Source organism: Crassostrea angulata, chromosome 10 (genome assembly GCF_025612915.1).
Source record: "Crassostrea angulata isolate pt1a10 chromosome 10, ASM2561291v2, whole genome shotgun sequence".
Lineage (NCBI taxonomy): Eukaryota > Metazoa > Mollusca > Bivalvia > Ostreida > Ostreidae > Magallana > Magallana angulata.
In genome coordinates this window covers 1346215-1374161 of record NC_069120.1, presented here as the reverse complement: position 1 = coordinate 1374161, position 27947 = coordinate 1346215, and the positions used below count along the sequence as shown (strand labels likewise).

At 35.1% G+C, this 27947-nt stretch overlaps 1 protein-coding gene and 1 long non-coding RNA gene across 8 annotated transcripts in view; one reads left to right on the top strand and one right to left on the bottom strand.

Annotated features, from left to right (window-relative positions):
* The first annotated feature begins 1 nt into the window (after nucleotide 1).
* Nucleotides 2-27621, top strand: LOC128164565 (uncharacterized). Of its 6 annotated transcripts, none has more exons than XR_008240963.1 (6): nucleotides 2-114; nucleotides 19139-19253; nucleotides 19565-19642; nucleotides 19954-20121; nucleotides 26300-26365; nucleotides 26749-27621. It is a non-coding gene; the product is annotated as an uncharacterized LOC128164565 (long non-coding RNA). The 6 variants fall into 6 exon arrangements; XR_008240959.1 differs by lacking the exon at nucleotides 2-114 and adding an exon at nucleotides 9426-9536; XR_008240962.1 differs by lacking the exon at nucleotides 2-114 and adding an exon at nucleotides 9426-9542.
* Nucleotides 26439-27947, bottom strand: part of LOC128164549 (tripartite motif-containing protein 3-like) — a 51550-nt gene continuing 50041 nt past the window's right edge. The window contains exon 3 of one of the 2 annotated variants that reach the window (XM_052828462.1): nucleotides 26439-26825. In XM_052828462.1, the coding sequence (XP_052684422.1) occupies nucleotides 26785-26825 (41 nt within the window). In that variant the 3' untranslated portion in view covers nucleotides 26439-26784. The remainder of the gene's footprint in view (nucleotides 26826-27947) is intronic. The other variant, XM_052828461.1, reaches the window with a different exon arrangement.

Sequence of the window (27947 nt, the reverse complement as noted above, 5' to 3'; positions counted from 1 at the left end):
GTTTACGCAATTTTGGGACTACCCTGAAAATATTAAAGTATAGTGTCCATATAAAATTCCAGAAGAGAGAGTGTGTGTACACAGAATGCAACTATAAAGTCAAATGAAATAAGGGTAAATATTAAATTATTTGAGGAATGTATTATTATTTAAATTAAGCATTTAGAAATATCACACTACATCACACCAAAACTCTGCATGTTAAATTTAAAAGAAGTTTGACCTTCGCCTCTCATTGGAGGTTTGGTGCATATTGACTTAAAGTTGAAAAATGCATTTTTGAATTTTTAATCTATTCTTGATTCACCTATCTAAGTTGATTAGCGGTTATGTCATAAATGCAGCTAATTATTAATTCTATCCATGTAGTTCTACTGATTTAAATGGTCTAAAAGAATATTGTTCATTTAAATTTGTATTTACATGTACTTTGGGATCTCAAATCTCAAAAAAGACTAACGAATAGTCATCAATGACTATTCGTTATGTTATTTATGTCTCTGATTACATGGTTATGGAAATTTGTTTCAGTTTGATGCCGTGGACATTTAAACCCACGACCGCACCGGAGACTGTTTTGAGAACCTCGAAAACCGTATTTAATTTACTATATACTTTGTGTGAAATAATCTATGAACTCTTATCCACCAATGATGGAACCACTGCAGACCCCCCCCCCCCCTTTTTTTATTATCATGGTCGGGTTCGTTCTACAAAAGAAAAGTGTCGTCTGAACTGAGCTCGAGTGACGCGCAGAAGGATAAAACGTACGCTCAACTAGGACCCCAGGTCACCTGCTTATTCACTAGTACCAAATCTGTGCACTCCGCTACAAAATGTAGTGCATTGCAACCGCAAAGTGAAAGTAGAATAACTAGTACCACTACTTAGCATTTAGAAATGATATACAACAGGCAGAAATGTATTTTCATTAAAGAATACCCCTCTAAGTATTGGAAGTACACTATAGATGATAAAAAATTCAACATTGACTGTTATTTGAAAGATATATGATATACGTTATATAGACATAAGGTGACCTGTGGTCCCCCTAAGGATATATAAGTTAAATGTAACACAAAATCCTCCTCATTAAAGTATCAAAGTACTTCACCTTCTTACTCTGTATATGTAGGTGTAGCCTGTAGAAAGAAGTAGTCCCCCCCCCCCCCCCCCCAGCCACCCACCCATAGACTTTTTACTGATACTTTAATATAATGGTAAAATGATTTGATAATAAATTACATTGATGACATCTGGTTTCCGTAATGGATGCATGCCAAAACAGTTTTGTATAAAAAAAATATCTGACATTTTCGAGCCCGTTAGTGATGAGAACTGTGTGATATTTTTTTTTTCCATACAGAGCTGTTTTCGGCATACATCATACTAAAAACACTGCTATTGAATTTCATTGTTTAATTACCTGAGACAGTCTGATTTTGAAGGATATCAGTACTGTAACCACGAGTAACGGTCTTATTTTAAGAAGCTCACTAATATCGGACTGTACATGTAAAATTTTAGACTGCTGGAACAAATGAATGACAAAGGCAACCTTATAAACTTAATGCTCTAGCTAACATCTGGTCTTTTTATTGTTATTACGGAGTAGGTGTTCCCCTGTCTACAGGTGTTGCATGAGGGTTGGAGTTCACCACTCCCCCCCCCCCCCCCCCCCGCTCCACCTACCACTTCCCTGGACTGGATTTTCACTCATCAAATTAAAAAAAATATTTAAATTGCTAAAATAAACATAGTAAATACGGACCTTTTGTGAATTGCATCTAAGAAATAAATGAAGACGAGCAAATCGTCACCCCTTTACCCCCCCCCTAACTTCCTTTGACGACAAAAAATAAGGAATAAATGTGATCGAAATGTGTACCGTTTTTGCTTATTTATAAAATCAAATCTGAACTTTTGTGTTTAGTAGATTAGAGTATAATTTTTCACACACCACATTTTCAACCTGTTGTCTCCTTATAAGTTATGCAATCTCTGGTCTCCCCAATGATGTACAATATATGGCGAACTCTGGTTAACGTATTTATTATCATCTTTATGTGACACATGTTCCCTCTAACAATTATGTTCTTCCTAATAAACAATATAGATATAGCACATGATTTTCGACTTGTAAAAAGACATAAGATAACCTCTGGTATCCGTATTGATTTTAAAAATATAACATTGATTTAGAAGCTAAGGTGACCTCTGGTCTCCTAATAGACATTGGTTTCTTTACAGTGGATGAATTCTGCATGGTAATTCTTCATCTTGTAAAAGAAGGTGGCATCTGGTCTTTGTATTAATGAACAATTTACTACAATAATTTAGGTCTAAAGGTGACCTCTCATCTCCTTATTGATAATTCATAAAATTTTATCCCTAGTCTCTCTACCGTGGATTACTTTGGTCTCTCTACAGTGGATTACTTTGTTATCTCCACCTTATAAAATGAAATAAGATGACCTCTGATCTCCTTCTTAATTAACAAAATTATAACGACACATATATATCCAAGACCTAAAACGAACTCTGGTTTACCTACAATAGATGATATTTTATGATTCTTCATCTTGTAAAATAACATTAACGGATCTCGTATCACCGTATTGATTTACAGAATTGATAATTATACTACATCAATTTAGATCATAAGGTGACCTGTGGTCTCCTTTTGGATATTTCACTTAACGAGGCCGAGTACAGAACGAGTACGCACGCTTTCGCGCAGCGTTTCATTTGTATTGTGACGTCATCTTTTTGCTTGGTTGACGCCATGGCGTGATAGTTTCAACTGCAGATATTCAGCAAAATTTGTTGAAAATGGCTCGTTTAATGCGTAAAATTAATGTTATATTGTGGAATAAACATAAATGTCTCGAAGTATAAGCTATATTTGGGCTCGGGTCGAAAACGTGAAGAGGGTTCAGCAGGCCTAACCCTCTGTCACGTTTTCTTAACCCGCCTAAATAGAGCTTAATTCATATATTTCAAGACAGTAACCATGTATTTTATATCAATGACCCTTAATATGTGATGTTATATATTTTTTTATTACTAAAATATGTCTGAATGCTTTAATAATACTATAAAGATCACCTTTTCCGCCTTTGTCAAATAAAAAATAGCCATTATCTGACAAATCTGGGAAATTGGGCATACAAAAATCAACTTTGATAAGACCCCTGGAACAAACCAGGAGGTAAAAGGTTTTTTTTATTTGACCATTTGATGCCTTTTAGCAATAATTTTAATATGTAGAACAGATAAAGAAATCCCTAGGGCAGAAGTTTAAAAAAATGTGCAAAATTGATACATTTCAAGCGAAATCCCATAGGGTCCTATGTTAAAGATTAACAAACTTTGAGATGACCCCCTAAACAAACGGTGTGGTAAATGTCTTATTTTTTAATCTTAAAATAATAATTATTTCAGTAGAAATTCAGGTAAAAAATTTCATTAAAAAATCTAGGGCAGAACTAATTAGACCCGGCCTCGTTAAGGTGACCGTCCCCTACAGTAGATGACTTTTTTGAATCTCCATCTTGTAAAATGACATTAAGTGACCTCTGGTCCTCGTTATTAGTTAACAAAAATATAACGACATATATCGATTACCAAAGGTGACTTTTTGTTTTCCTACAGTGGAAGGCTTATTGGGAATCTCCATCTTTTAAAATGACATTATCTGACCTCTGGTTAACGTATTGATCTTTGAATTAAATCTAAACCTTTTTGAAACTAAGGTGACCTCTAAATTCCTTTTAGATATTCCTCTTATAATGACCACTCGGTTTCTCTAGATCTACAGTAAATGACTTCAGGTAAATGTCTTTCTTGGAAAAGAAGATGACATCTGGTGTTCGTATTTATCAACAAACTATTACATTGATTTAGGACATATCGAGACCTATCATCTTGAAATTCCATTCAAGCTGACCCATGATCTAACAAATGGATGACATCTAGTGAGTATACATCTTGTTTAATGACATTTGGGGACCTCTGGTATCCTATTGATAAACAAAATTATTGCTACATTAATGTAGGACATAAGGGGACCTCAGGGCTCCTCATGGATATTTTACTAAATGTGACCTCTGCTCTCCCTACAATAAATGACTTATTTGAATCTACATCTTGTAAAATGACATTAGGTGACCCCTGATTTCCGTTATTAATGGACAAAATTACAACGACAGACATCGCTTTCCAAAGGTGACCTTTAGTGGATGGCTTCTAGGGATATCCATCTTGTTATGACATTAGCTGACCGTTTCTATATTAAAATTATTTTATTTATGAAGGACTTGAGGTGACCTCTGGTCTCCTTGTGCATATTTTTACTTCAGGTGACCCCTGATCTTCTACCATGGCTGAATACCTATCATGTAAATGACATAAGGTGGCCTCTGGTCTCCCTATAGATAAGGAAAATAATTATTTAATTGATAGGGGACATGAACTGACCTCTGGTCTCCTTATGGGTGTTTTTGTAAATGACATACGTTGACATCTGGACTTCATGTCATTTTAAGAAAATTAAAACTACATTGTCTTTAGACCCAGGTTGACGTCTGGTAGCCTTTTAGATATTCACTTAGGGTAATCCCTGGTCTTCCCACTGTGGATGGTTTTGGTAAATCTTTACCTTGTATATTGATATTTTGTTAAAACTCCATATTGAATCAAAGAATTGCAACGTCAATCTAAAACTATTGGTGACCTCTGGTCCCCTTATCGATTTTTTACGTAAGGTGACCCCTGGTCACCCTACCGTGAATAACCTTAGTGAATATCCATCTTGTAAAATCATCTGAGGTAACACCAGGTAGTAAAAGAATGGATGAAGACTGATTAATTTCCATCTGCAAAATGCATCTGCCGACCTCCAGTTTCCGTATTGATTTACAAAATCACTACGACATTTGTGTAGGAAATACATGTAAATAGGCCACTTCTCTTTCTCTCATGATATTTCAATTACTACAGTGGATGACCGGTAGCTCTCAATCCTGTAAAATGACATAAGGGGACCCCTGGTCACCCTACAATGGATGACCAATGGCTCTCCATAGTGTAAAATGACATAAGGTCATGACTGGTGACTCTCTGTCCAGTAAAATGACATAAGGTGACCCCTGGTCACCCTACAGTAAATGACCGGTGACTCTCTGTATTGTAATATGACATAAGGGGACCCCTAGTCACCCTACAGTGGATGACCGGTCACTCTCCATAGCGTAAAATGACATTAGGTGACCTTTGGGCACCCTTCAGTGGATGACCGGTGACTCTCTATCCTGTAAAATGACATAAGGTGATCCATGGTCTCCGTATTGATATAAAGAATTAATACAACAGTGATAAAAAAAACTTAGGTTACCTCTGGTCCCCCTAGGCATATTTCATTTATTTATTGTGTAAAATGACATACGGGGACCCCTGGTCACCCTACAGTGGTTGACCGGTGACTCTGCATTGTGTATAATGATATAAGGTGACCTGTGGGCACTGGTGACTCTCCATCCTGTAATATGACATAAGATGACCCGAGATCTCCGTATTGATATAAAGTTAGGTTACCTCTGGTCCCCCTAGGCATATTTCATTTATTAATTGCGTAAAATGACATACGGGGACCCCAGGTCACCCTACAGTGGTTGACCGGTGACTCTCCATTGTGTAAAATGATATAAGGTGACCTATGGGCACCCTGCAGTGGATAACTGGTGACTCTCCATCCTGTAATATGACATAAGATGACCCGAGATCTCCGTATTGATATAAAGTTAGGTTACCTCTGGTCCCCCTAGGCATATTTCATTTATTAATTGCGTAAAATGACATACGGGGACCCCAGGTCACCCTACAGTGGTTGACCGGTGACTCTCCAATGTGTAAAATGATATAAATAGACCTGTGGGCACCCTGCAGTAGATTACTTGTGACTCTCCATCCAGTTATATAACATAAGGTGACCCGAGATCTCCGTTTTGATATAAAGAATTAATACAACAGTGATAAAAAAAAACTTAGGTTACCTTTGGTCCCCCTAGGCATATTTCATTTATTCATTGTGTAAAATGACATACGGGGACCCCTGGTCACCCTATAGTGGCTGACCGGTGAGTGACTCTGCATTGTGTAAAATGATATAAGGTGACCTGTGGGCACCCTGCAGTGGATAACTGGTGACTCTCCATCCTGTAATATGACATAAGATGACCCGAGATCTCCGTATTGATATAAGGTTAGGTTACCTCTGGTCCCCCTAGGCATATTTCATTTATTAATTGCGTAAAATGGCATACGGGGACCCCAGGTCACCCTACAGTGGTTGACCGGCGACTCTCCATTGTGTAAAATGATATAAGGTGACCTGTGGGCACCCTGCAGTGGATAACTGGTGACTCTCCATCCTGTTATATGACATAAGGTGACCCGAGATCTCCGTATTGATATAAGTTAATACAACAGTGATAAAAAAAAAACTTAGGTTACTTCTGGTCCCCCTAGGCATATTTCATTTATTCATCGTGTAAAATGACATACGGGGGCCCAGGTCACCCTACTGTGGTTGAGCAAAATTGAGCTGAGAATGATCAAATGAAATTTGAGAGTCATTCGTGGAGTTGAAAGCAAGATACAGAGCTGAGAATTCTTTGTAATGTACACAACGCTCGTGCCCTGTTTTTTTTTTACATAGGTTCAATATAAGAGTAAAAAAATTGTAAACCTGATTTGTCTATCTTTTAACTTATTTTAGGCATAAACATTTTCTAACGTTTAACACATTCATTTGACGTCTAAAATTGGAATTTTCACTGAAACATTTAAAATATAAACAAACGCTTTGTTTACTTTGCAAAGAAGTTCAAGCTCTGTAACTTGTTCACAATTCAACAAATTACACTCAAATTTCGGTTGCTTATTAAGAATACCTTACTGAAGCATTGTAAATATTAAAATAGAAAAGGTGATTTTTGACCAAAATCGTGACCATGCCAATATAAGGTAACCTCTGGCTTTGGTAAATCTTCACCTTGTATATTAAAATATTTATTAAATCTGGTCTCAATATTGACTCAAAGAATTACAACATCAATCTAAAACCATTGGTGACGTCACGTCTGAGGTAACACCAGGTAGTCAATGAATGGATGAAGACTGATTAATCTCCAATTTGCAAAATGCATCAAATGACCGGTGACTCTCCATACTATAAAATGACATAAGGTGACCTCTGGTCTCCCTAAAGATAAAAATTATTACTCCATTGATTTCAGACCCACGTTGACCTCTAGTCTCCTTGTGAATGTAATTTGATATTTAGCCTTCTTACAGTGATTGACTTTTGGTGAATATCCATCTTCAAAACTACATTAGGTGTCCTTTGGTCTCTCTATAGATTCACAAATTATTACCTCATTGATCTAGGACCTAAGATGGCCTCTGGTGTAATTTTGAATAGTTTACTTAAAGTGACCCATACTCTTTAGACTAACAAAATTATTTTTTTGGTTAAAAACCTAAGGTTACCTCTGGTCTCCTAATGGATATTTTACTTAAGAGGACCCCTTGTCTTCCTACAGTGGCTGAATTATGTTGAAGCTCTCCACCTTGTAAAATCTTGTAAAATGACATAAGATGAACTCTGATCTCCCTATAGGTGAACAACATTTTTATTTGATTGATTTAATACCAAAGGTGACCTCTAGGCTCCTTACAGTGGCTGACTTCTGGTGAACCTCCATCTTCAAAAATGACAAAATGTGATCCCTGGTCTTCTTATAAATTATTAAAATTATCACAACATTTATAACGGACCTATAGTGACCTCTGGTCTTCCTTTGGATAATCTTTTTAAAGTGACCCCTGGATTCTCTACAGTGGATGCCCTCTGGTGCAGCATCCTTCACACATTTTTTTAAAGATAGAGTTTGGTGGTGAACGTTAAAGCATCAGGTCTACCTTAAATTTTAGAAATTATGTTTTAAGCTATAAACTATATCTTTTTGTAGAATTTTATTATAAAGGAGATCAATATAATATAAAAATGGTCACGATCATCGAACCTCCTTAATATTTGACCTCCGGTCTCCCTAAAGATTAACAAAAAATTATTACTTCAGTGATCTAGGACCAAAGATGAACTCTGGTGTCATTATAAATGGTTCACTTTAGATTAACAAAATTATTTAATTGGTTAGCTAAGGTAACCTCTGTTCTCTTTATTGGTATTCAAAGTAAGGTGACCACTAGTCTCCCTACAGTTGCTTCTGGTGAATTAATCTCTATCTTCAAAAATGCATAAAGGTCAGACCTCTGGCCTTTTTTTTGGATATTTCACTTAATGTGATCAATGGTCTCCCTATATAGATTAATAAGGTTATCATTTCATTGATTTAGGACCTTGGGTGACGTTGGGTCTCCTTATTGAAGTTCCACTTCAGGTTAAGGTAGTCCCCTACAGTGGCGAACTTTTAGTGATTATCCATCTTCAAAAATGGCATTAGGTGAACTTGGTCTTCCAATATATTACCAAAATTATAACAACACTTGATTCAGGACCTAAGGTGATCTCTATTGATATCGTTTTTATAATGATCCCTTGTTTCTCTACAGTGAATGGCTTCTGGTGAATCTGTATCCTTAAAAATCTATAAATATCTAGGCACGTAGCATCGTTTTTGAAAGTGGGGGGGGGGGCAGAGTCATCCAAAAAATCTTAAAACTCTTGACAAGCAAAAAAAAAAAGTTCCCCAAAGTCTTCAAAATCCTAATCCGTGGGGGACTGGGGGGGGGGGGGCAGCCCCCCTCCCCCCCCCTCCCCCCCACTGATGCTACGTGCCTGGACCTCTAATTTCCCTATAGATTAATAGAATTCATAGGTCCTAATATAATATGACCTCTAGGCATATTATGAATATTTCACTTAAAGTGACACCTGCTCTATTAATTACCGAATTATTTTTCTCTCTTCATATTTAGGACCTAAGGTAACCTCTGGTCTCAAACGAACATTCCACTTAATTTAACCCCCGGTTTCTCTAAAATGACTGACTTCCAGTAAATATTAATCTTGTAAATTGTCATAAGATGACCGGATAACATCTCCCTATTCATATTACACATTAGGTGACCCCTGGTCCCTACAGTGGATCACTTCTGACGAATCTCAATATTGTAACTTTTGTTTCCGTATTGATTAACAAAATGATTACGACATTGTTTTAGGACGTAAGGTGACCTGTGGTCTCCCTATGGATATATAAAAAAAGAAAGTAGATTTACATTCTTATCTTCACTTGTAAAAGAGTTCCATTCGTGCTCATTAATACACTCATTTTGGAGAACTATTTTCGGGTGACCCAAGGTCCTAGTTGAGCGTACGTTTTATCCTTCTGCGAGTGACGCCCTGCATTGGCTGCAAGACTTGCGCTGAGATTTCGTCGTCCTGTCGAAATTGTGAAGTTACTTGTATTGTAAGCCAAGGTTCTCCTGAATTACAGAAAGATGTCATGGTAGAGGTTAACTTTGTTTTCACAGCTAAACATTGAATGCTAATTAACTGACTTGGTAATTTGATAACAATTTGTTTGACAGATGAGTCCAAGGCATATAAATGTAATACGTGTAACTACGTAAGTTTTATGAAGTTTGAATTTTCTAGATGCGGTCCGGACCCCCTGCCCCCATCTTTATCAGTGCATGTATCCCTACCCCTTAACCATATATATTTTTGTTTCTTGTGTTGATCAATGTACATCAAAGATCGTGACTTATTTTGGACATCCCTATACCCTAATGATGGATTGACTATTCTCGCATTATATGTATATGTACATGTAGATGTTTTTCTTGATAAATTAAAATTTACCATATTTTCATTTAAGAAAAAACCAGTTGTATATTCTCATTTTGACTAGTACTATTTGAAGCATGCGGAGGCCGCGGATTAACTGAGAGTAATGTTTCGAATGTCATAACAGAAAGTTGTCAGACATTGTTTTTTAAGGTAAAAATAATGTGAGAAAAATATATTTGTGTGGGATGGTGAAATTCCACCTCGGGGCCAAGATTCACAGTCTAGGACTCGGCAGAGCATCGTCCTAGACCTAGACACTCGTCATAATGAATGATTCTATAATAAAATAGTCTGCTTTGCTAGGGAAACTTAATTGATATTCACTCCAAAAGTAAATATTTATTTTTGTATGGTATTACAGTAATTAAACACATTATATGTGTAAAAAAGTTTTACTAAACTAAGTACTCATTTCATTGTGATATAAAGTGATCATAACATCTTCATGTTGACACCCTCCCATTGTTAAAATGTAATTCATAGTGGTTGATTCAAGCAGGTCTACTAACTGCATGTCTATGCAACTACCTTATAGCCTTTAAGGTATACATTTAATTTTGGAGGATATTATTCTGGTGAATCCATTTCCCTTCATTTAAATTCTACTATTAGTTTCTATCTAATAGGTGAGAAGTTAATATATACTTAACGAGGCCGAGTACAGAACGAGTACAATCGCTTTCGCGCAGCGTTTCATTTGTATTGTGACGTCGTCTTTTTGCTTTGTTGACGCCATGGCGTGATAGTTTCAACTGCAGATATTCAGCAAAATTTGTTGAAAATAGCTTGTTTGATGTGCAAAATTGATATTATATTGTGGAATAAACATAATTGTCTCGAAGTATAAGCTATATTTGGGCTCGGGTCGAAAACGTGAAGAGGGTTCAGCAAGCTTAACCCTCTGTCACGTTTTCTTAACCCGCCTAAATAACGCTTGATTCATTTATTTCAAGACATTAACCATGTATTTTATATTAATTACCCTTAATATGTGATGTTATATATTTATTTATTACTTAAATATGTCTTAATGTTTTAATAATACAATAAAGATCACCATTTCCGTCTTTGTCAAATAAAAAATAGCCATTATCTGACAAACTGGGAAATTGGGCGTACAAAAAACTACTTTGATAAGACCCCTGGAACAAACCAGGAAGTAAAAGGTTTTTTAGCTCACCTGAGCTGAAAGCTCAAGTGAGCTATTCTGATCACATTTTGTCTGTCGTCCGTCTGTCCGTCCGTCCGTCCGTCTGTCTGTCTGTCCGTAAACTTTTCACATTTTCAACATCTTCTCAAGAACTATTGGGCCAATTTCAACTAAACTTGGCACAAATCATCCTTAGGCAAAGGGGATTCAAAGTTGTGAAAATTAAGGGCCACACTCGTTTTCAAGGGGAGATAATTAGAAATTAATGAAAAATTTCGAGAAATTTTCAAAAATCTTCTTCTCAAGAACCAGAAAGCCAGGAAAGCTGAATCTTGTGTGGAAGTATCCTCAGGTAGTGTAGATTCAAAGTTGTGAAATTCATGACCCCCGGGGGTAGGGTGGGGCAACAATGGGGGGTCGAAGTTTTACATAGGAATATAAAGAGTAAATCTTTAAAAATCTTCTTCTCAGAAACTAATCAGCCAGGAAAGCTGAAACTTGTGTGGAAGCATTCTCAGGTAGTGTAGATTCAAAGTTGTGAAAATCATGACCCCCAGGGGTAGGGTGGGGCCACAATGGGGTGGTCGAAGTTTTACATAGGGATATATAGAGTAAATCTTTAAAATTCTTCTTCTCAGAAAATAATCAGCCAGGAAAGCTGAAACTTGTGTGGAAGCATCCTCAGGTAGTGTAGATTCAAAGTTGTGAAATTCATGACCCCTGGATGTAGGGTTGGGCCACAATGGGGGGGTCGAAGTTTTACATAGGAATATATAGAGTAAATCTTTAAAAATCTTCTTCTCAGAAACTAATCAGCCAGGAAAGCTGAACCTTGTGTGGAAGCATCCTGAGGTAGTGTAGATTCAAAGTTGTTGTGAAAATCATGATCCCCAGGGGTAGGGTGGGGCCACAATAGGGGGTCGAAGTTTTACATAGGAATATATAGAGTAAATCTTTGAAAATCTTCTTCTCAGAAACTAATCAGCCAGGAAAGCTGAAACTCGTGTGGAAGCATCCTCAGGTAGTGTAGTTTCAAAGTTGTGAAATTCATGATCCCTGGGGGTAGGGCGGGGCACAATGGGGGGTCGAAGTTTTACATAGGAATATATAGAGAAAATCTTTAAAAATCTTCTTCTCAGAAACTAAACAGCCAGGAAGCTGAAACTTGTGTGGAAGCATCCTCAGGTAGTGTAGATTCAAAGTTGTGAAAATCATGACCCCCAGGGGTAGGGTGAGGCCACATTGGGTAGGGGGGGGGGTGTTAAAGATTTACAAAGGAATATATAGAGTAAATCTTTGAAAATCCTCTTCTCAAAAACTAATCAGCCAGGAAAGCTGAAACTTACCGTATGTGGAAGCATCCTCAGGTAGTGCAGATTCAAAGTTGTGAAAATCATGACCCCTGGGGTTAGGGCGGGGCACAATGGAGGGTCGAAGTTTTACATAGGAATATATAGAGTAAATCTTTAAAATTCTTCTTCTCAGAAACTAATCAGCCAGGAAAGCTGAAACTTGTGTGGAAGCATCCTCAGGCAGTGTAGATTCAAAGTTGTAAAAATCATGATCCCTGGGGGTAGGGTGAGGCCACATTGGGGGGGTGTTAAAGTTTTACATAGAAATATAGAGTAAATCTTTGAAAATCTTCTTCTCAGAAACTAATCAGCCAGGAAAGCTGAACCTTGTGTGGAAGCATCCTCAGGTTGTGTAGATTCAAAGTAGTGAAAATCATGATCCCTGGATGTAGGGTTGGGCCACAATGGGGGGGTCGAAGTTTTACATAGGAATATATAGAGTAAATCTTTAAAAATCTTCTTCTCAGAAACTAATCAGCCAGGAAAGCTGAAACTTGTGTGGAAGCATCCTGAGGTAGTGTAGATTCAAAGTTGTTGTGAAAATCATGATCCCCAGGGGTAGGGTGGGGCCACAATAGGGGGTCGAAGTTTTACATAGGAATATATAGAGTAAATCTTTGAAAATCTTCTTCTCAGAAACTAATCAGCCAGGAAAGCTGAAACTCATGTGGAAGCATCCTCAGGTAGTGTAGTTTCAAAGTTCTGAAATTCATGATCCCTGGGGGTAGGGCGGGGCACAATGGGGGGTCGAAGTTTTACATAGGAATATATAGAGAAAATCTTTAAAAATCTTCTTCTCAGAAACTAAACAGCCAGGAAGCTGAAACTTGTGTGGAAGCATCCTCAGGTAGTGTAGATTCAAAGTTGTGAAAATCATGACCCCCAGGGGTAGGGTGAGGCCACATTGGGTAGGGGGGGGGGTGTTAAAGATTTACAAAGGAATATATAGAGTAAATCTTTGAAAATCCTCTTCTCAAAAACTAATCAGCCAGGAAAGCTGAAACTTACCGTATGTGGAAGCATCCTCAGGTAGTGCAGATTCAAAGTTGTGAAAATCATGACCCCTGGGGTTAGGGCGGGGCACAATGGAGGGTCGAAGTTTTACATAGGAATATATAGAGTAAATCTTTAAAATTCTTCGTCTCAGAAACTAATCAGCCAGGAAAGCTGAATCTTGTGTGGAAGCATCCTCAGGCAGTGTAGATTCAAAGTTGTGAAAATCATGATCCCTGGGGGTAGGGTGAGGCCACATTGGGGGGGGGGGGTGTTAAAGTTTTACATAGAAATATAGAGTAAATCTTTGAAAATCTTCTTCTCAGAAACTAATCAGCCAGGAAAGCTGAACCTTGTGTGGAAGCATCCTGAGGTTGTGTAGATTCAAAGTAGTGAAAATCATGATCCCCAGGGGTAGGGTGGGGCCACAATGGGGTGGTCGAAGTTTTACAAAGGAATATATAGAGTAAATCTTTAAAAATCCTCTTCTCAAAAACTAATCAGCCAGGAAAGCTGAAACTTATGTGGAAGCATCATCAGGTAGTGCAGATTCAAAGTTGTGAAAATCATGATCCCTGGGGGTAGGGTGGGGCACAATGGAGGGTCGAAGTTTTACATAGGAATATATAGAGTAAATCTTTAAAATTCTTCTTCTCAGAAACTAATCAGCCAGGAAAGCTGAAACTTGTGTGGAAGCATCCTCAGGCAGTGTTGATTCAAAGTTGTGAAAATCATGACCCCCAGGGGTAGGGTGGGGCCACAATGGGGGGGTCGAAGTTTTACATAGGAATATATGGAGTAAATCTTTGAAAATCTTCTTCTCAGTAACTAATCAGCCAGGAAAGCTGAAACTTGGGTGGAAGCATCCTCAGGCAGTGTAGTTTCAAAGTTGTGAAATTCATGATCCCTGGGGGTAGGGTGAGGCACAATGGGGGGTCGAAGTTGTACATAGGAATATATAGAGTAAATCTTTAAAAATCTTCTTCTCAGAAACTAAACAGCCAGGAAAGCTTAAACTTGTGTTGAAGTATCCTCAGGTAGTGTAGATTTAAAGTTGTGAAAACATGATCCCTTGGGGTAGGGTGAGGCCACATTTGGGGGGGGGGGGTTAAAGTTTTACAAAGGAATATATAGAGTAAATCTTTGAAAATCTTCTTCTCAGAAACTAATCAACCAGATGATTCTTTATAATTGTTAAGACTTTGGCTCCAGGACAATTCTTCGGCCTCACAAGAAGGTTCAGAGTTTGATGTAGCTTAATATCCCATATATAAACAATTGTAAAGGATCTTTTTGAGGACTGCAATACTCAACATGTGATATGACTATAAAATCATCCTGTTAGAAAAGGGACTAATGATTATAAACATAAGAATATCCAGGGGGAAAAATTTATTTTATTTTTACAGGATCTACATGTATTATTGTACATTGTCCAGATTGTTTGTATTATGACTTCATTAAGCTGATTTTATCATACCCATTGTTCCTCAGGTGAGCGATGTGGCCCATGGGCCTCTTGTTTTATTTGACCATTTGATGCCTTTTAGCAATAACTTTGATATGTAGAACAGAAAAAGAAATCGCTAGGGCAGAAGTTTAAAAAATGTGCAAATTTGGTACATTTCAGACAAAATCTAATAGGGTCCTATGTTAAAAATTAAGAAACTTTAAGATGACCCCTTAAACAAACGGTGTGGTAAATGTCTTATTATTTTTTTATCTTAAAATAATAATTATATCAGTAGAAATTCTTGAAAAAAATTTCATTCAAAAATCTAGGGCAGAAAAAATTAGACCCGGCCTGTCTGATCCTGGTCTCACACACTTGAATATTTTCAACAGAAATAACTAAATGGTACTTGATATATGCATGAAAAAAAATATACCTCATTAACAATCAAATTTAATTTCATTGTTAACCATAAACCATTTATCAGACAGTTATCTGCACCTGAGTTTATAATGAATCACATGTCTTCTAAAATAACACAATCCAACACCCCTGTCGATATGGTGTTTAAACAATTAACTTATAATTAGGGCCTGGCTCTGCGGGTGCCCTATTGTGATCAGTCTGTCCATCCGCATGTCTGAGATCACCTGGTGGGGATATCTTCTCTCTCCTTGGCCGAATCTGGCTCATACTTCACCTACAGAGTGCTTTTGGGTAAAGGGTGTTCAGTGACCTTAAACCAGTTTTATAGGTCTAAGCGTAAGGTCATTGCATAAATATCTGAAAAAGCCTTGTCTGGATCATATGTTATCTCCCCTTGTTCTAATCTGGCTCATACTTCACCCACAGAGTGCATTGGTCAGAGGGTGTGCAGTGACCTTGAATAATGTTTCTAGGTCAATGGTCAAGATCATATTGGACCACGCCCAAATGAAATTTCAGATCATATTTATTTTCTCCTTAGCCTTATCTTGCTTATGCTCCACATAAACAGAGCTTTTTGGTAAAGGATGTCAGCGACTGAAATGCTTTGATTCTTTTTCCATTATATAAGCAAGGGCCTTTGAGATGGTCATCATCTCAATGATATTAGTGTATAGTAATGTTTACTTTTTATTCATTTACATTAGTTTAGTTTTGTATTGATTATGAGTAAATGTACATGTACATTTGTATCTGTGTGTGTGTGTGTATAAAAAGCACTGTGTGCATGTAACTATTGTCCTTTTTTAGCTCACCTGAGCTGAAAGCTCAAGTGAGCTATTCTGATCACATTTTGTCCGTCTGTCTGTCTGTTCGCCTGTCCGTCTGTAAACTTTTTACATTTTGAACTTCTTCTCTAAAACCGCTTATCCAATTTCAACTAAATTTGGCACAAAGCATCCTTATGGGAGGGCGAATATAAATTGCAGAAATAAAAGTCTGATCTGTATTCAAAGCAGAGAAAACCTTGAAACTGTAGAAAAAGGGGGGTGCATTTTTAAAAATCTTCTTCTCAAAAACTACTGAGCCCAATTCAACTTAGTTTTATAGCATAAATTATCCTTATGGGAAGGAAAATATAAATTGCAAAAATTAAGGGATAATTCTGTTTCAAATCTGAGTTATTACGAAAATAAGAATAAAGGAAAGGCGTGTTTCAATCAGTTTAATAGTTTCGGGTTCGGCATCCGGTAAAATGGGTAGGCAAGACTTGGCCTGGGCAAAACAAAAGATTGGCAGTTATTAATCTGCCAATCTTATTAAAACTTCAGGATATTTGATGGACCAGTATATTTGTATTCGCTGTAAATATTGCTGCAAAATAACGCGTATTTGGAATTGACGATTGCCAATCTGCCCCGGCTTTTATTTTGCCACGGCCCGGGTTTGCATACCCATTTTACCAAGACTCATATTCCATACTAGGTTCTTTGTTTAAAGCAGCCATGACATTATACGAAAAAGGGTCAATCTGACTATGATGAATTTGCTTGTTGTGCAACAGTTCGCGGATGAAGGGAAATTTTTGAAACATGCAAAATATATTGGTGCCGATTTTGTGAAGTAAATTGAGGCTAAATATTTCAATGCGTTGACAGTTTTCACACATGACGTTGGTGTTAGCTTGTTCTGATTTTCATTTCGTTTTCATTATTTATGCTTTGTAACCTGGGAACTATCGTCTGTATTTCGTGATTTTTACGTATCAAATCAAACAGAGACTTCGGTAAATCAAACAGTTAACTGTTTACCTGTGCAAATTAAGCAAAATCTGATGTATCAAAAAAGTACTGAAATACAATTCATTCTATCGGTAATTCGGCATTATCTTTTGCGTAATGCAATAGGTTTTGTTAAGATGCTCGGCATTTTCTCGAGTTTATTCAATTTAAATAGAGTTTGATACCGCCGACGGAAATATGTAGGTATATATACATGTATATATATGATTCATTTCGAAAAAAATAAATTGTGTTCTTTATTTGTTATAGTGCATGTTTCTTGTGTTTAATTGTTTACAATTTCTATTTACTAACCATATTTGAGTGTTAAGCTACGAATTATAAACAACCGGAAGATACAGAGATTTACTCATCATTCTACGTTTGTACACAGATCTTAAAAACTAAAGATTAAAAAAGTAAAAAATTTGTCAATATTTTTAAAGAAAATTTTCAAAGTCTGTTCTTCCAGAAACCAACTTTAACAACTTATTGTATTGTAAACTTAACCTTTTTTCGTCATTATTACTCCTACTGTATATGTGATCCTTGACTGTGTTTGTTGTATAAACTGATTTTGAACCTCAAATACCAGTGAACTGGTCTTGAGTGAATAAAAGAATTGAATATCTTAGGCCATTCTTTTTTTTCCATTTTAAATGCTGAATAGGAAATACCAAGTTAAAAATCTTAAGCTGAATGTAATAAACTCATGTGAACAAAATATGACTCAAACCTAGGCGAACTGTGAGCTCTGTATCTTGCTTATAATTCTACGATTGACGCTGAAATTTTGGTTGAACAATAGAAATTCTATATGAATTAGAGTATGTTAAATACTTGTACAAACAAAATAAAAGAATGATATTCTGTATATACCTACTCTCTGGGGGCCCCTCTTTATACAATAAATAATGTGAAATCTACATCAATTTTGATAGTTTTTCAGACACGAGTAAATCTGTATCATATCTGTATCTAAATTCTGACACATTTCTGTTGCGGGGATATAGTAATTATTGCTATTCTTAAGAAAATAAAACAGCGGAAAATTATCCTGGTTTGTACGCGAGGTAAATAACAGTCATTTAATTATAATTGAGAAGACAAATTAAATTTTTGAATGTTTTTAATTTGAGGAATTGAGCACATTGAGGTACAATTTTCTTTTTCACATCTATACATGTAGGATTTTTTAAATAGAAAACAATAACTATTATATATATTTTTAAAATACAATAACTAATAAGAAGTTGATGAAAAAATGTACATGCTCTCATATATTTTGATCGTTTACAAAGTGTATGTGTGAAAGGGGGGGGGGGCAGAACGAAAATAGAGGGAATTGGAAGTTAACAACTTAATTAACAGTGTACCCCTACCAAATGTTTAGTTTTATATCTTGGGTAGGATTTTCTTATTCTGGTAAGAAATAGTATTTCATGAAAGTACAATGTCAAAGATTATGTGTATGCAAAAATAAGTGTAAAATTTGAATACTTTACAATATTTATATTTTATTCTACGGAGGGACCTTATGGCACAATATCTTTTGAACGCCCATTGTTGCTCGTGTGAGCGATGTGGCCCCATGGGCTTCTTTTTTATCATGCTCACAGACTTTAAAAAATTGAAAGATATTAAGCTCAAACAATTATATGTTTGTCAACAAAATCTACATAGAAGTACTTAAATTTTGTGAATTTTCAAATATTGCTAAAATGGGTCAAAAATGTATCCCCACAAAAAAAACACCCCCCCCCCCCGAGCTATACATGTACATGTATGTTAAAAGCTTACAGATCACCAATTCGATTTTATATACCTTGATGCAACTAAACATGTTTGATGTCCGACTGACATAATATTTTGCTCAGTGAAATATTAAATCGACCAGTTAAGTATTAACAGTAAACAGTAGTTGATTTTATAAACATTGAAGGGATTAGAACATGTTTGATGTCACTGATAGAATATTAATTATGCACATTGAAGAGATTAAAACATGTTTGATGTCACTGACAGAATATTTCGCTCATATAAGCAGTTATGACATTACCATGCAGTGCTAATTATAAAAAGTTTATTTACAATTCTCTACAGGTTTGTGCCCATTGAACAGTGGAAGGTCTTTTCTGTACCACCAGTGTCCATCATTTACTGTGACACTGGTGTGATCCCAATTTAAAGACCCGTGAACAAGAAGAGAATTAAGCTGGTTTGATTTTAATCAAAAAGTAAAAGCTACTAGAAGAATGAAATTAATCATTATAAATTTTGTACTATAATGTGCAATTGAAAATAGTGGAATGTAGATTTAATTTATTTCCTTTGTATAGATACTTTAAATGTAAGACTTTAAACTAAAGTGGATTTTGTATAGACAAGTATAAGGACCAGAAAGTAGAAATGGATCTAACTGTTTATGGTTTAAATCACATTCATTATCTAACTGTTTTATTTGTCAAGTATAAATTTAAGCAAGTTCTATGGGTTTTCTTATTTTTATATAAAACCCATTTTTTACAGGAAGGAACATTAAATTTTGGTGATGCTGATCTCTTTTGATGGAGTCCATTAATTGATATGAACTGGATTTTAATTCAGGTGAGTCACATTTTCAAGTTTAAATCCTGAATGAGATTATATATACTTAATGCAAATATTGGTTGTAAGTTGGTTATCGCTGATTGAATTTTGTTTCTTAATTAACTTACATCAATATCATTATGATTAACATTTTAAAACTGTTTAGAAGGATCCACTGTTAAGAGAATAAATACAATATTATAGGGTTTATTGCTTCATTTCTGCTGGTAAATGAAAACATTCCTAATACGTTACATTTTTTAACAAGAATTAGGTATAAAGCCTCTTTATGTAATGTTGATATATGTGGTTTTTTTAACTGTTCACAGGACCAAAAGTGGGGTTCGGAATTCTTCAGTAGAATTTACATGGAAGAATCTTTTTAGGTGATTGAGTAATGAAGACTATGGGCATTTTGTGTTGTTGCTCCCTGAAACCAATCTGCTTTTTCTGACCATCGGGCTCCAAGCTATACCATTAACGGAGAATAGATTTAGGTAATAAAATGTATTTTGGATTTTTAGCTCACCGAGACGAAGTCAGGGGAGCTTATGCTATACCCTCGGCGTCGGTGTCCGGACCTGGTTAAAGTTTTTGTTGCAGGTCCTGTATCTAAGCTATTACTTGTCCTATCTTCACCAAACTTGCATGGATGATGCATCTTGACCTACATATGGACTTGAAAGACTTGGATGCTGAATCTGAGTCCTAAATTTCAGATGCTGGAGGAGGTTAAGGTTGTTGGACCAGGTTAAAGTTTTTGTTGCAGGTGCCCTTTGATAGCAATATCCAAGTTACTGCAGGTCCGTACTTCACCAAACTTGCATGGATGGTGTGTCTTATGATACTGATGCACCAGACAGGCTTGAGTGCTGAATCTGAGCTATAGGTTTCGGATGCTGGAGGAGGTTAAGGTTTTTGGAGCAGGTTAAAGTTTTTGTTGCAGGTGCCCTTTGATAGCAATATCTAAGTTACTGCAGGTCCGTACTTCACCAAACTTGCATGGATGGTGCGTCTTATGATACTGATACACCAGACAGGCTTGAGTTCTGAATCTGAGCTATAGGTTTCAGATGCTGGAGGAGGTTAAGGTTTTTAGAGCTGGTTAAAGTTTTTGTTGCAGGTGCCCTCTGATGATTATATCTTAGTTACTACTTGTCCTAACTTCACCAGACTTCCATTGGATGGTGCGTCTTATGATACTGATGCACCAGACAGGCTTGAATGCTGAATCTGAGCCATAGGTTTCGGATGCTGGAGGAGGTTAAGGTTTTTAGAGCTGGTTAAAGTTTTTGAAACAGGTGCCCTCTGATGATTATCTTAGTTATTACTTGTCCTAACTTCACCAGACTTCCATGGATGGTGCGTCTTATGACACTGATGCACCTGACAGGCTTGAATGCTGAGTCTGAGCCATAGGTTTCAGATGCTGGATATGGTTAAGTTTTTTGGAACAGGTCACATGTTTAATAGATAATAGTACTATTTCAAACTTGCATAGTTGATTAAACTGTAAAATGAATGAATTACAGAGGAAGCTTCAGATGCAGTGCTTGATCTCCATTATCAAGGATGCTAAAAAATATTTCTTAGTTATTACAGGTCCTAACTTCACCAAACTTGAATGGATGGTGTGTCTTATGATACAGATGCATCTGACAGGCATGGATGTTGAATCTGAGCCAAAGGATGCGGATGCTGGAGCAGGTTAAGGTTTTAATTGCTAGTGCCCTCTGATGATGATATCTTAGTTATTACTGGTCTGAACATCACTAAACTTGCATGGAGATGCATCTTATGTATACTGATGCACCTGACAGGCTTGAATGCTGAATCTGAGCCATATGTTTCGGATGCTGGATGAGGTTTATTTTTTTTGGAACAGGTCACATGTTTTATAGATGATCGCTTGCATAGTTGATTTAACTATATTATAAATGAAACGCAGAAGTTGCTTCAGATGCAGAGCCTGATCTCCATTATCAAGGATGCTAAAGAAATCTACTACCTCACTCAAACCTGCTCGATAGAAAGATGTGTTTGTTGATAAATGATATGTCATGATTCCTTTGATATAGTATTGTATGGTATGAAACAATATTGTTTAATATGATACAATATAATATCATATGATAAAGTTATATGATACAATATGATATTGTATCATTTTTTAAATTTTTTTATGTTATGATATTGTATCATGATATCGTTATGTATAGTATTGTATTTTATGATACAATATTGTATAATATTATATTGTATTATTAATTTATTATTTTATCACATGATACTATTACATAAGATATAGCAAAATATAATATTGTATCCTATGATACAATTTTATTGTATATTCTATTATAATGTATCATACGATATTGTATAATATAATATTAGTTTCTGTTATATAGAATTAAATCACATGAAATTGTATAATATGATACTGTAATATTATATAATATTGTATCATACGATATTGTATAATATGATATTGGTTTATAATATGATATATTATCACATCACATGAAATTGTATTGTATGGTATTGTAAAATATATAATTGTATCAGACGATACAATATGTATATTATAATATTGTATTATATAATATTTTACTTCATCACAATATTGTATCATTTCATATGATACATTGTTGTATCAAATTTTATTACATACTTACTAATAAATACAGTGTTTTTGCATATGCGATACAGCTAACTTTATAACACCAGTATCAGCCTTCGGGGCTGATACGGATTCTGCAGGGCTGATATCGATCTACAGGGCTGATACGGATCCGTATCGCACCCCTTGCGGAACCACTCTGGTTTTTACTCTTTCAGAAATGGGCCGTATTATAGTTACTCTTTTCGGAACACCTCTGCTTTTTACCGCTTCGGCGTTTGTGTACATTTGCAGACGGTTCTCAATGAAAGAACATTCGAATTGTTTGGAAATAGACTTAGTGAATTGGAATACATGCACTGGCGTCGGAAGCAAATTGAAAGTGGGGGGGGGGGGGGGCTAGACTTATCCTGCGAGAAAAAGTGGGGGGCTGAACCCTCTATCATGCTATGTTTCTAATGGTTAGGTATAACTTTGCAAAAACAGTGGGGGGCTAAGCCCCCCCCCCCCCAGCCTCCCTGGTTCCGACGCCTATGAGTCATGTGTGGACTCAACGACACTGTAAGTGAAAAAACTGATTATGTTACGCTGGATTTGTTAGGTTGAATAACTAAATTGTTAATCTAAATTGTTTTTTTTTTGTTTTCTGTATGTTATTAGTAAGTATGTAATAAATATAATAATACATACCCTTTTCCATATCACACCATGTATCAGCCCTCGACCAATATCAGCCCTCGGGCTGATATTGGAATCTCGGGCTGATACAGGGTGTGATATGGAAAAGGGTATGTAATATTCTCTATATATTGTATCGTATGATACAATATCATATTATGTATCAAAAATGATACAGTATTATATAAATAGTGCCTGTTTGGGAGGGTAACAGTTGAAATTGACACCCCGAGAAAACCATTGTCAACCGACGCGAAGCGGAGGTTGACAATGGTTTTCGAGGGGTGTCAATTTCAACTGTTATCCTCCCAAACAGGCACTATTTATTTTGTTATACTGAATGTCTTTTTTAAAATTTTTAAGAAAATTTTACTGCTTTTATATAGGAATAACGTGAATTCTACAGCGAACCGTACGCGCATAATTTTCGCGCATGTAACATTTTTTAATGTTACCCGTTGCCAAGTGCGTTGCTAACGCTGAGGGTAATAGTAAATATTATTAACTGCGTCTTAACCAATCAGATTTCAGTATTTAACATGAAAGTATAACAACATACAATATTATACAATATAATATCATATGTTTCAATGTTATGATGTATTATGTAATATGATATTGTAATATATTTACATTTTCCAGTGTCTTTGCCTGTGATAACACTACGTATCGATTTTGAACTATATAACCCATAATACAAATGACGCCAAATTGAGGCGCCAGCGGGGTTTGCTCATTTATATCTAAATGTTTAATTGTTCGATGGCAAAAAATTATATAAATATAAATAATAAGGAATCATTCTTTGAATATTATGAGGTGATAATTTCGGTCGGGGCGTGATCAAATCTATCATAAAGCCCTTCGGGCTTTATTGGATTTGATCACGCCCCAACCAAAATTATCACCTCATAATACTCAAAGAATGATTCCTTATTCCTTATATAATACTATATTGTTTTATATATTATGATATTGTATTATGTGATCAAATACAATAACATATAACACAATACAATGTCATATCATACGTTATATCATATCTCATCATTGTTTATTATGGTATTTTTATATTTTATTATACGATATATGTTGTAAATATGATAGGATGCAATATTTAATTTTATATTATTGTATTGATTAACATGAACATATGATTATCATACAATTTTTTAACAGATGATATACAATATTGTGATAAAACAGAATCCATGAATATCCAAGATCATAAAGTATGATTTTCATTTAATATGATAAAGGTGGTCTCATAAAGGTGAAGTCTCATAAGGGTGATGTCTCGTCTCGGTGAGCTTTGTAATCTGTGATTACCTATGTTTTGCTTTACATAATTGATCGATTCATGAATTGTAAACAGTTTCCCATCTGTATATATTTTAAATATACAAACTGAGAGCAAAACTTGCATAAAATTATTTACATTAATTCTTCAAAAGATATCAAAAGTTATAGTTCAAACTTATGTCTATTCTCATTTTATGACCTTGAAGCCTGTTGTCCATTGACTCTGTGACAGTGTTTTGTCTCCTCCAGACCACTGCAGTCCATTTTAACCCAATCTAATTTAAACTGGACTTGATCCCTCCACTATAATAATTAAACAATGCATGATCTACCTGTGCATGAATAAAAATTTTAAAAAATTGGCCCGTCAGATTTAAGCTTCCAAATTCAAGTCAAAAGATAATTCAACAGCTTTCTCTTCCTTGAAGCCTAATGTTCAATGGTCAAATTACCTCAATTCTAAGGGCTTAAATATTTACATTTGCAAAAAAGCTTAAATTCTGTGTGAAATTTTTAATGACATTGCAATGGTTACCGCATGCGCGTTTGACGGTTGCATTATTATAAACATATAAACATATGGTTATGTAAAAAATTCTGAAGGATTTGCCTTTCTCAAAAGTAAATATAAGTAATAAACAGCAATATTAAAATGTTCATCGGGATATGAACTTCGATCGTCACATGATCAAGCTTCGTTATTTTTCTGGAAATTTCAGCCTTTTTGATCTTAGAATTTTGGCCCCATGTTGAATAGAGTAATGAACAGTTTGTAAGCAAAATTAACTCCTATAAACCGCTGCATGGAAGTTAATAAATGTTAATAGGAATTTAGGACACAATGTGTAGATGTGCATATTACCAGAAAATTCTGCTTCCATTATTCTTCAGGAAATTTCATCACTTTTGATCTAACAATTTTGAACCCATGTTGAATAGAGTAATGAAGTTTTTAAGCGCAACCTCTCTTAAACAGCTTCATGAAATTAAGTGAAACTTTGTAGGCATTTAGGACACAATATGCATTTTACCGATTACTGATTCCTTTATTTTTCTTGAGATTTAGGCCCTTTTGAACTTAGAATTTTTGTAGTTGTTAAAGACAAAGGAATAAATGTGCATATTTGCAGGAAGTTTTTTGCAAGTTATGCCCTATTATATAAATAGTGTCAGTTTGGGAGGGTAACAGTTGAAATTGACACCCCGAGAAAACCATTGTCAACCGACGCGAAGCGGAGGTTGACAATGGTTTTCTCAGGGTGTCAATTTCAATTGTTATCCTCCCAAACAGGCACTATTTGTTTTGTTATACTGAATGTCCTAATTTTTAAGAAAATTTTACTGCTTTTATATAGGAATAACGTGAATTCTACAGCGAACCGTACGCGCATAATTTTCGCGCATGTAACAATTTGTAATGTTACCCGTTGCTAAGTGCGTTGCTAACACTGAGGGTAATAGAACGGATCATGAACTGCGTCTTAACCAATCAGATTTCAGTATTTTACATAAAAGTATAACAAATCAAATTATTTTGTGTATTTAATGCATACCTTGCCATTTATTATGTGTCATTGTCAAGTAATAGAACAGCGTCGGGTAAGTGAGCTTCCTCAATTTTTGTTTCAATCTTTGAATATTATAAGGTGATAAAATATGGTCAAGCGTGGTCAAATATATCATGAAGTCCGATAGGATATATTGGATTTGATCACCCTTACCATATTTATCAATTGATCACCTCATAATACCCAAAGAATGATTCCTTAAATCTAATCTTAAAAGCATAAAGCCAAAAAAAAACCAAACCTCTTTGCCATGATTTTGTTTACTACATGAGAAGTCTAGGATGTTTAGGATTGCTTATTAAAAAGAAACACTTCTAAACTCCATGTACCAGTAAGGAGTTTGGGAATGGGGATTTCATTTTTTAAATTGTTGTTAAAAATTATGTTTTTAAAACTATATGACTCTATTGGCTAAGTTTTACAGTGTTGCTCGGGTTAGCGATGAGGCCCAAGGACCTGAGACTTGTGTAATTACTCTCTCTTTTTCATATCTTGCACTATTTTTAGACACTTCAGGAGACAAATAAAATTAAAATATCCTGTGAAACTGATGGAATTAAGAAATTCTACAAGGTAAGATAATCATTAATCTTCCAGGTAAGATAATCATTAATCTTCCAGGTAAGATAATCATTAATCTTCCAGGTAAGATAATCATTAATGTTCCAGGGAAGATAATCTAATAACATGTAAAACTCTGTAACATGGATTACCATTAATTGTCTTGTTTTATTTATTTGACAGCAAAGTGATATTCAATGTAAAATACAATATTTTTTTAATATTCATTCATCATGAAATACAATTATTAATAAGAATAGAAGTACAATTTGTATATAAGTAATGTTTGTTTACATGGTACATGTAAATGCAATCAGTCTCTTAATATTAAAATAAAGACAGTTTGTTTATATAAAGTACATTGCTATTTCTCTTGTCATCTGAATCTATTGAAGGATGAAGTGAAGAATTCAGTAGAAATTTCTGAAGGGTCAAGAGGTCAACTGACGGCTTGTCACATGGAGCATATAACCTGGTATGTATGACAGACAGTAAGTCATGATTTGGAATGATCTCATCTCAATGTAAATATGATAATATATTTTAATGTTAAAATGTTCTCTTGGATAAAGTTGGTTGGGACATGATGTAATCTTGTGAGAATTCCTTCAGACTTCACAGGATTTAATCATGTGACCAACAAGTTTATATCCCATAGAACTATTTAACATTTTTATTCTTTCTTAAATAATAAGAAATAAACAATATTATATACATGCAATATAATTATACACAATATACATAACAGTATGTTTACACACACACACAATACATGTACATATAAAATATACCTGTAATTTGTGCACAATCCACAGAAATGTTCCTCTATAGTATTTATACAGAGCCTGTTTAAGTGTTGTATTCACACATACATATAGTTTGTATTTCATCTATCAATATGTAAACAATTCATATCAATGTAACACCCACAGTTTGTTTATATATGTAGATATACACACAGTTTGTTTATATATGTAGGTATACACACAGTTTGTTTATAAATGTAGGTATACACTCAGTTTGTTTATATATGTAGATATACACACAGTTTGTTTATATATGTAGATATACACACAGTTTGTTTATATATGTAGATATACACACAGTTTGTTTATGTATGTAGATATACACACAGTTTGTTTATATATGTAGATATACACACAGTTTGTTTATAAATGTAGATATACACACAGTTTGTTTATATATGTAGATATACACACAGTTTGTTTATATATGTAGATATACACACAGACTGTTTATATATGTAGATATACACACAGTTCGTTTATATATGTAGATATAAACACAGTTTGTTTATATATGAATATATACACACAGTTTGTTTATATATGTAGATATACACACAGACTGTTTATATATGTAGATATACACACAGTTTGTTTATATATGTAGGTATACACACAGTTTGTTTATATATGTAGATATACACACAGTTTGTTTATATATGTAGATATACACACAGACTGTTTATATATGTAGGTATACACACAATTGTTTATATATGTAGATATACACACAGTTTGTTTATATATGTAGATATACACACAGTTTGTTTATATATGTAGATATACAC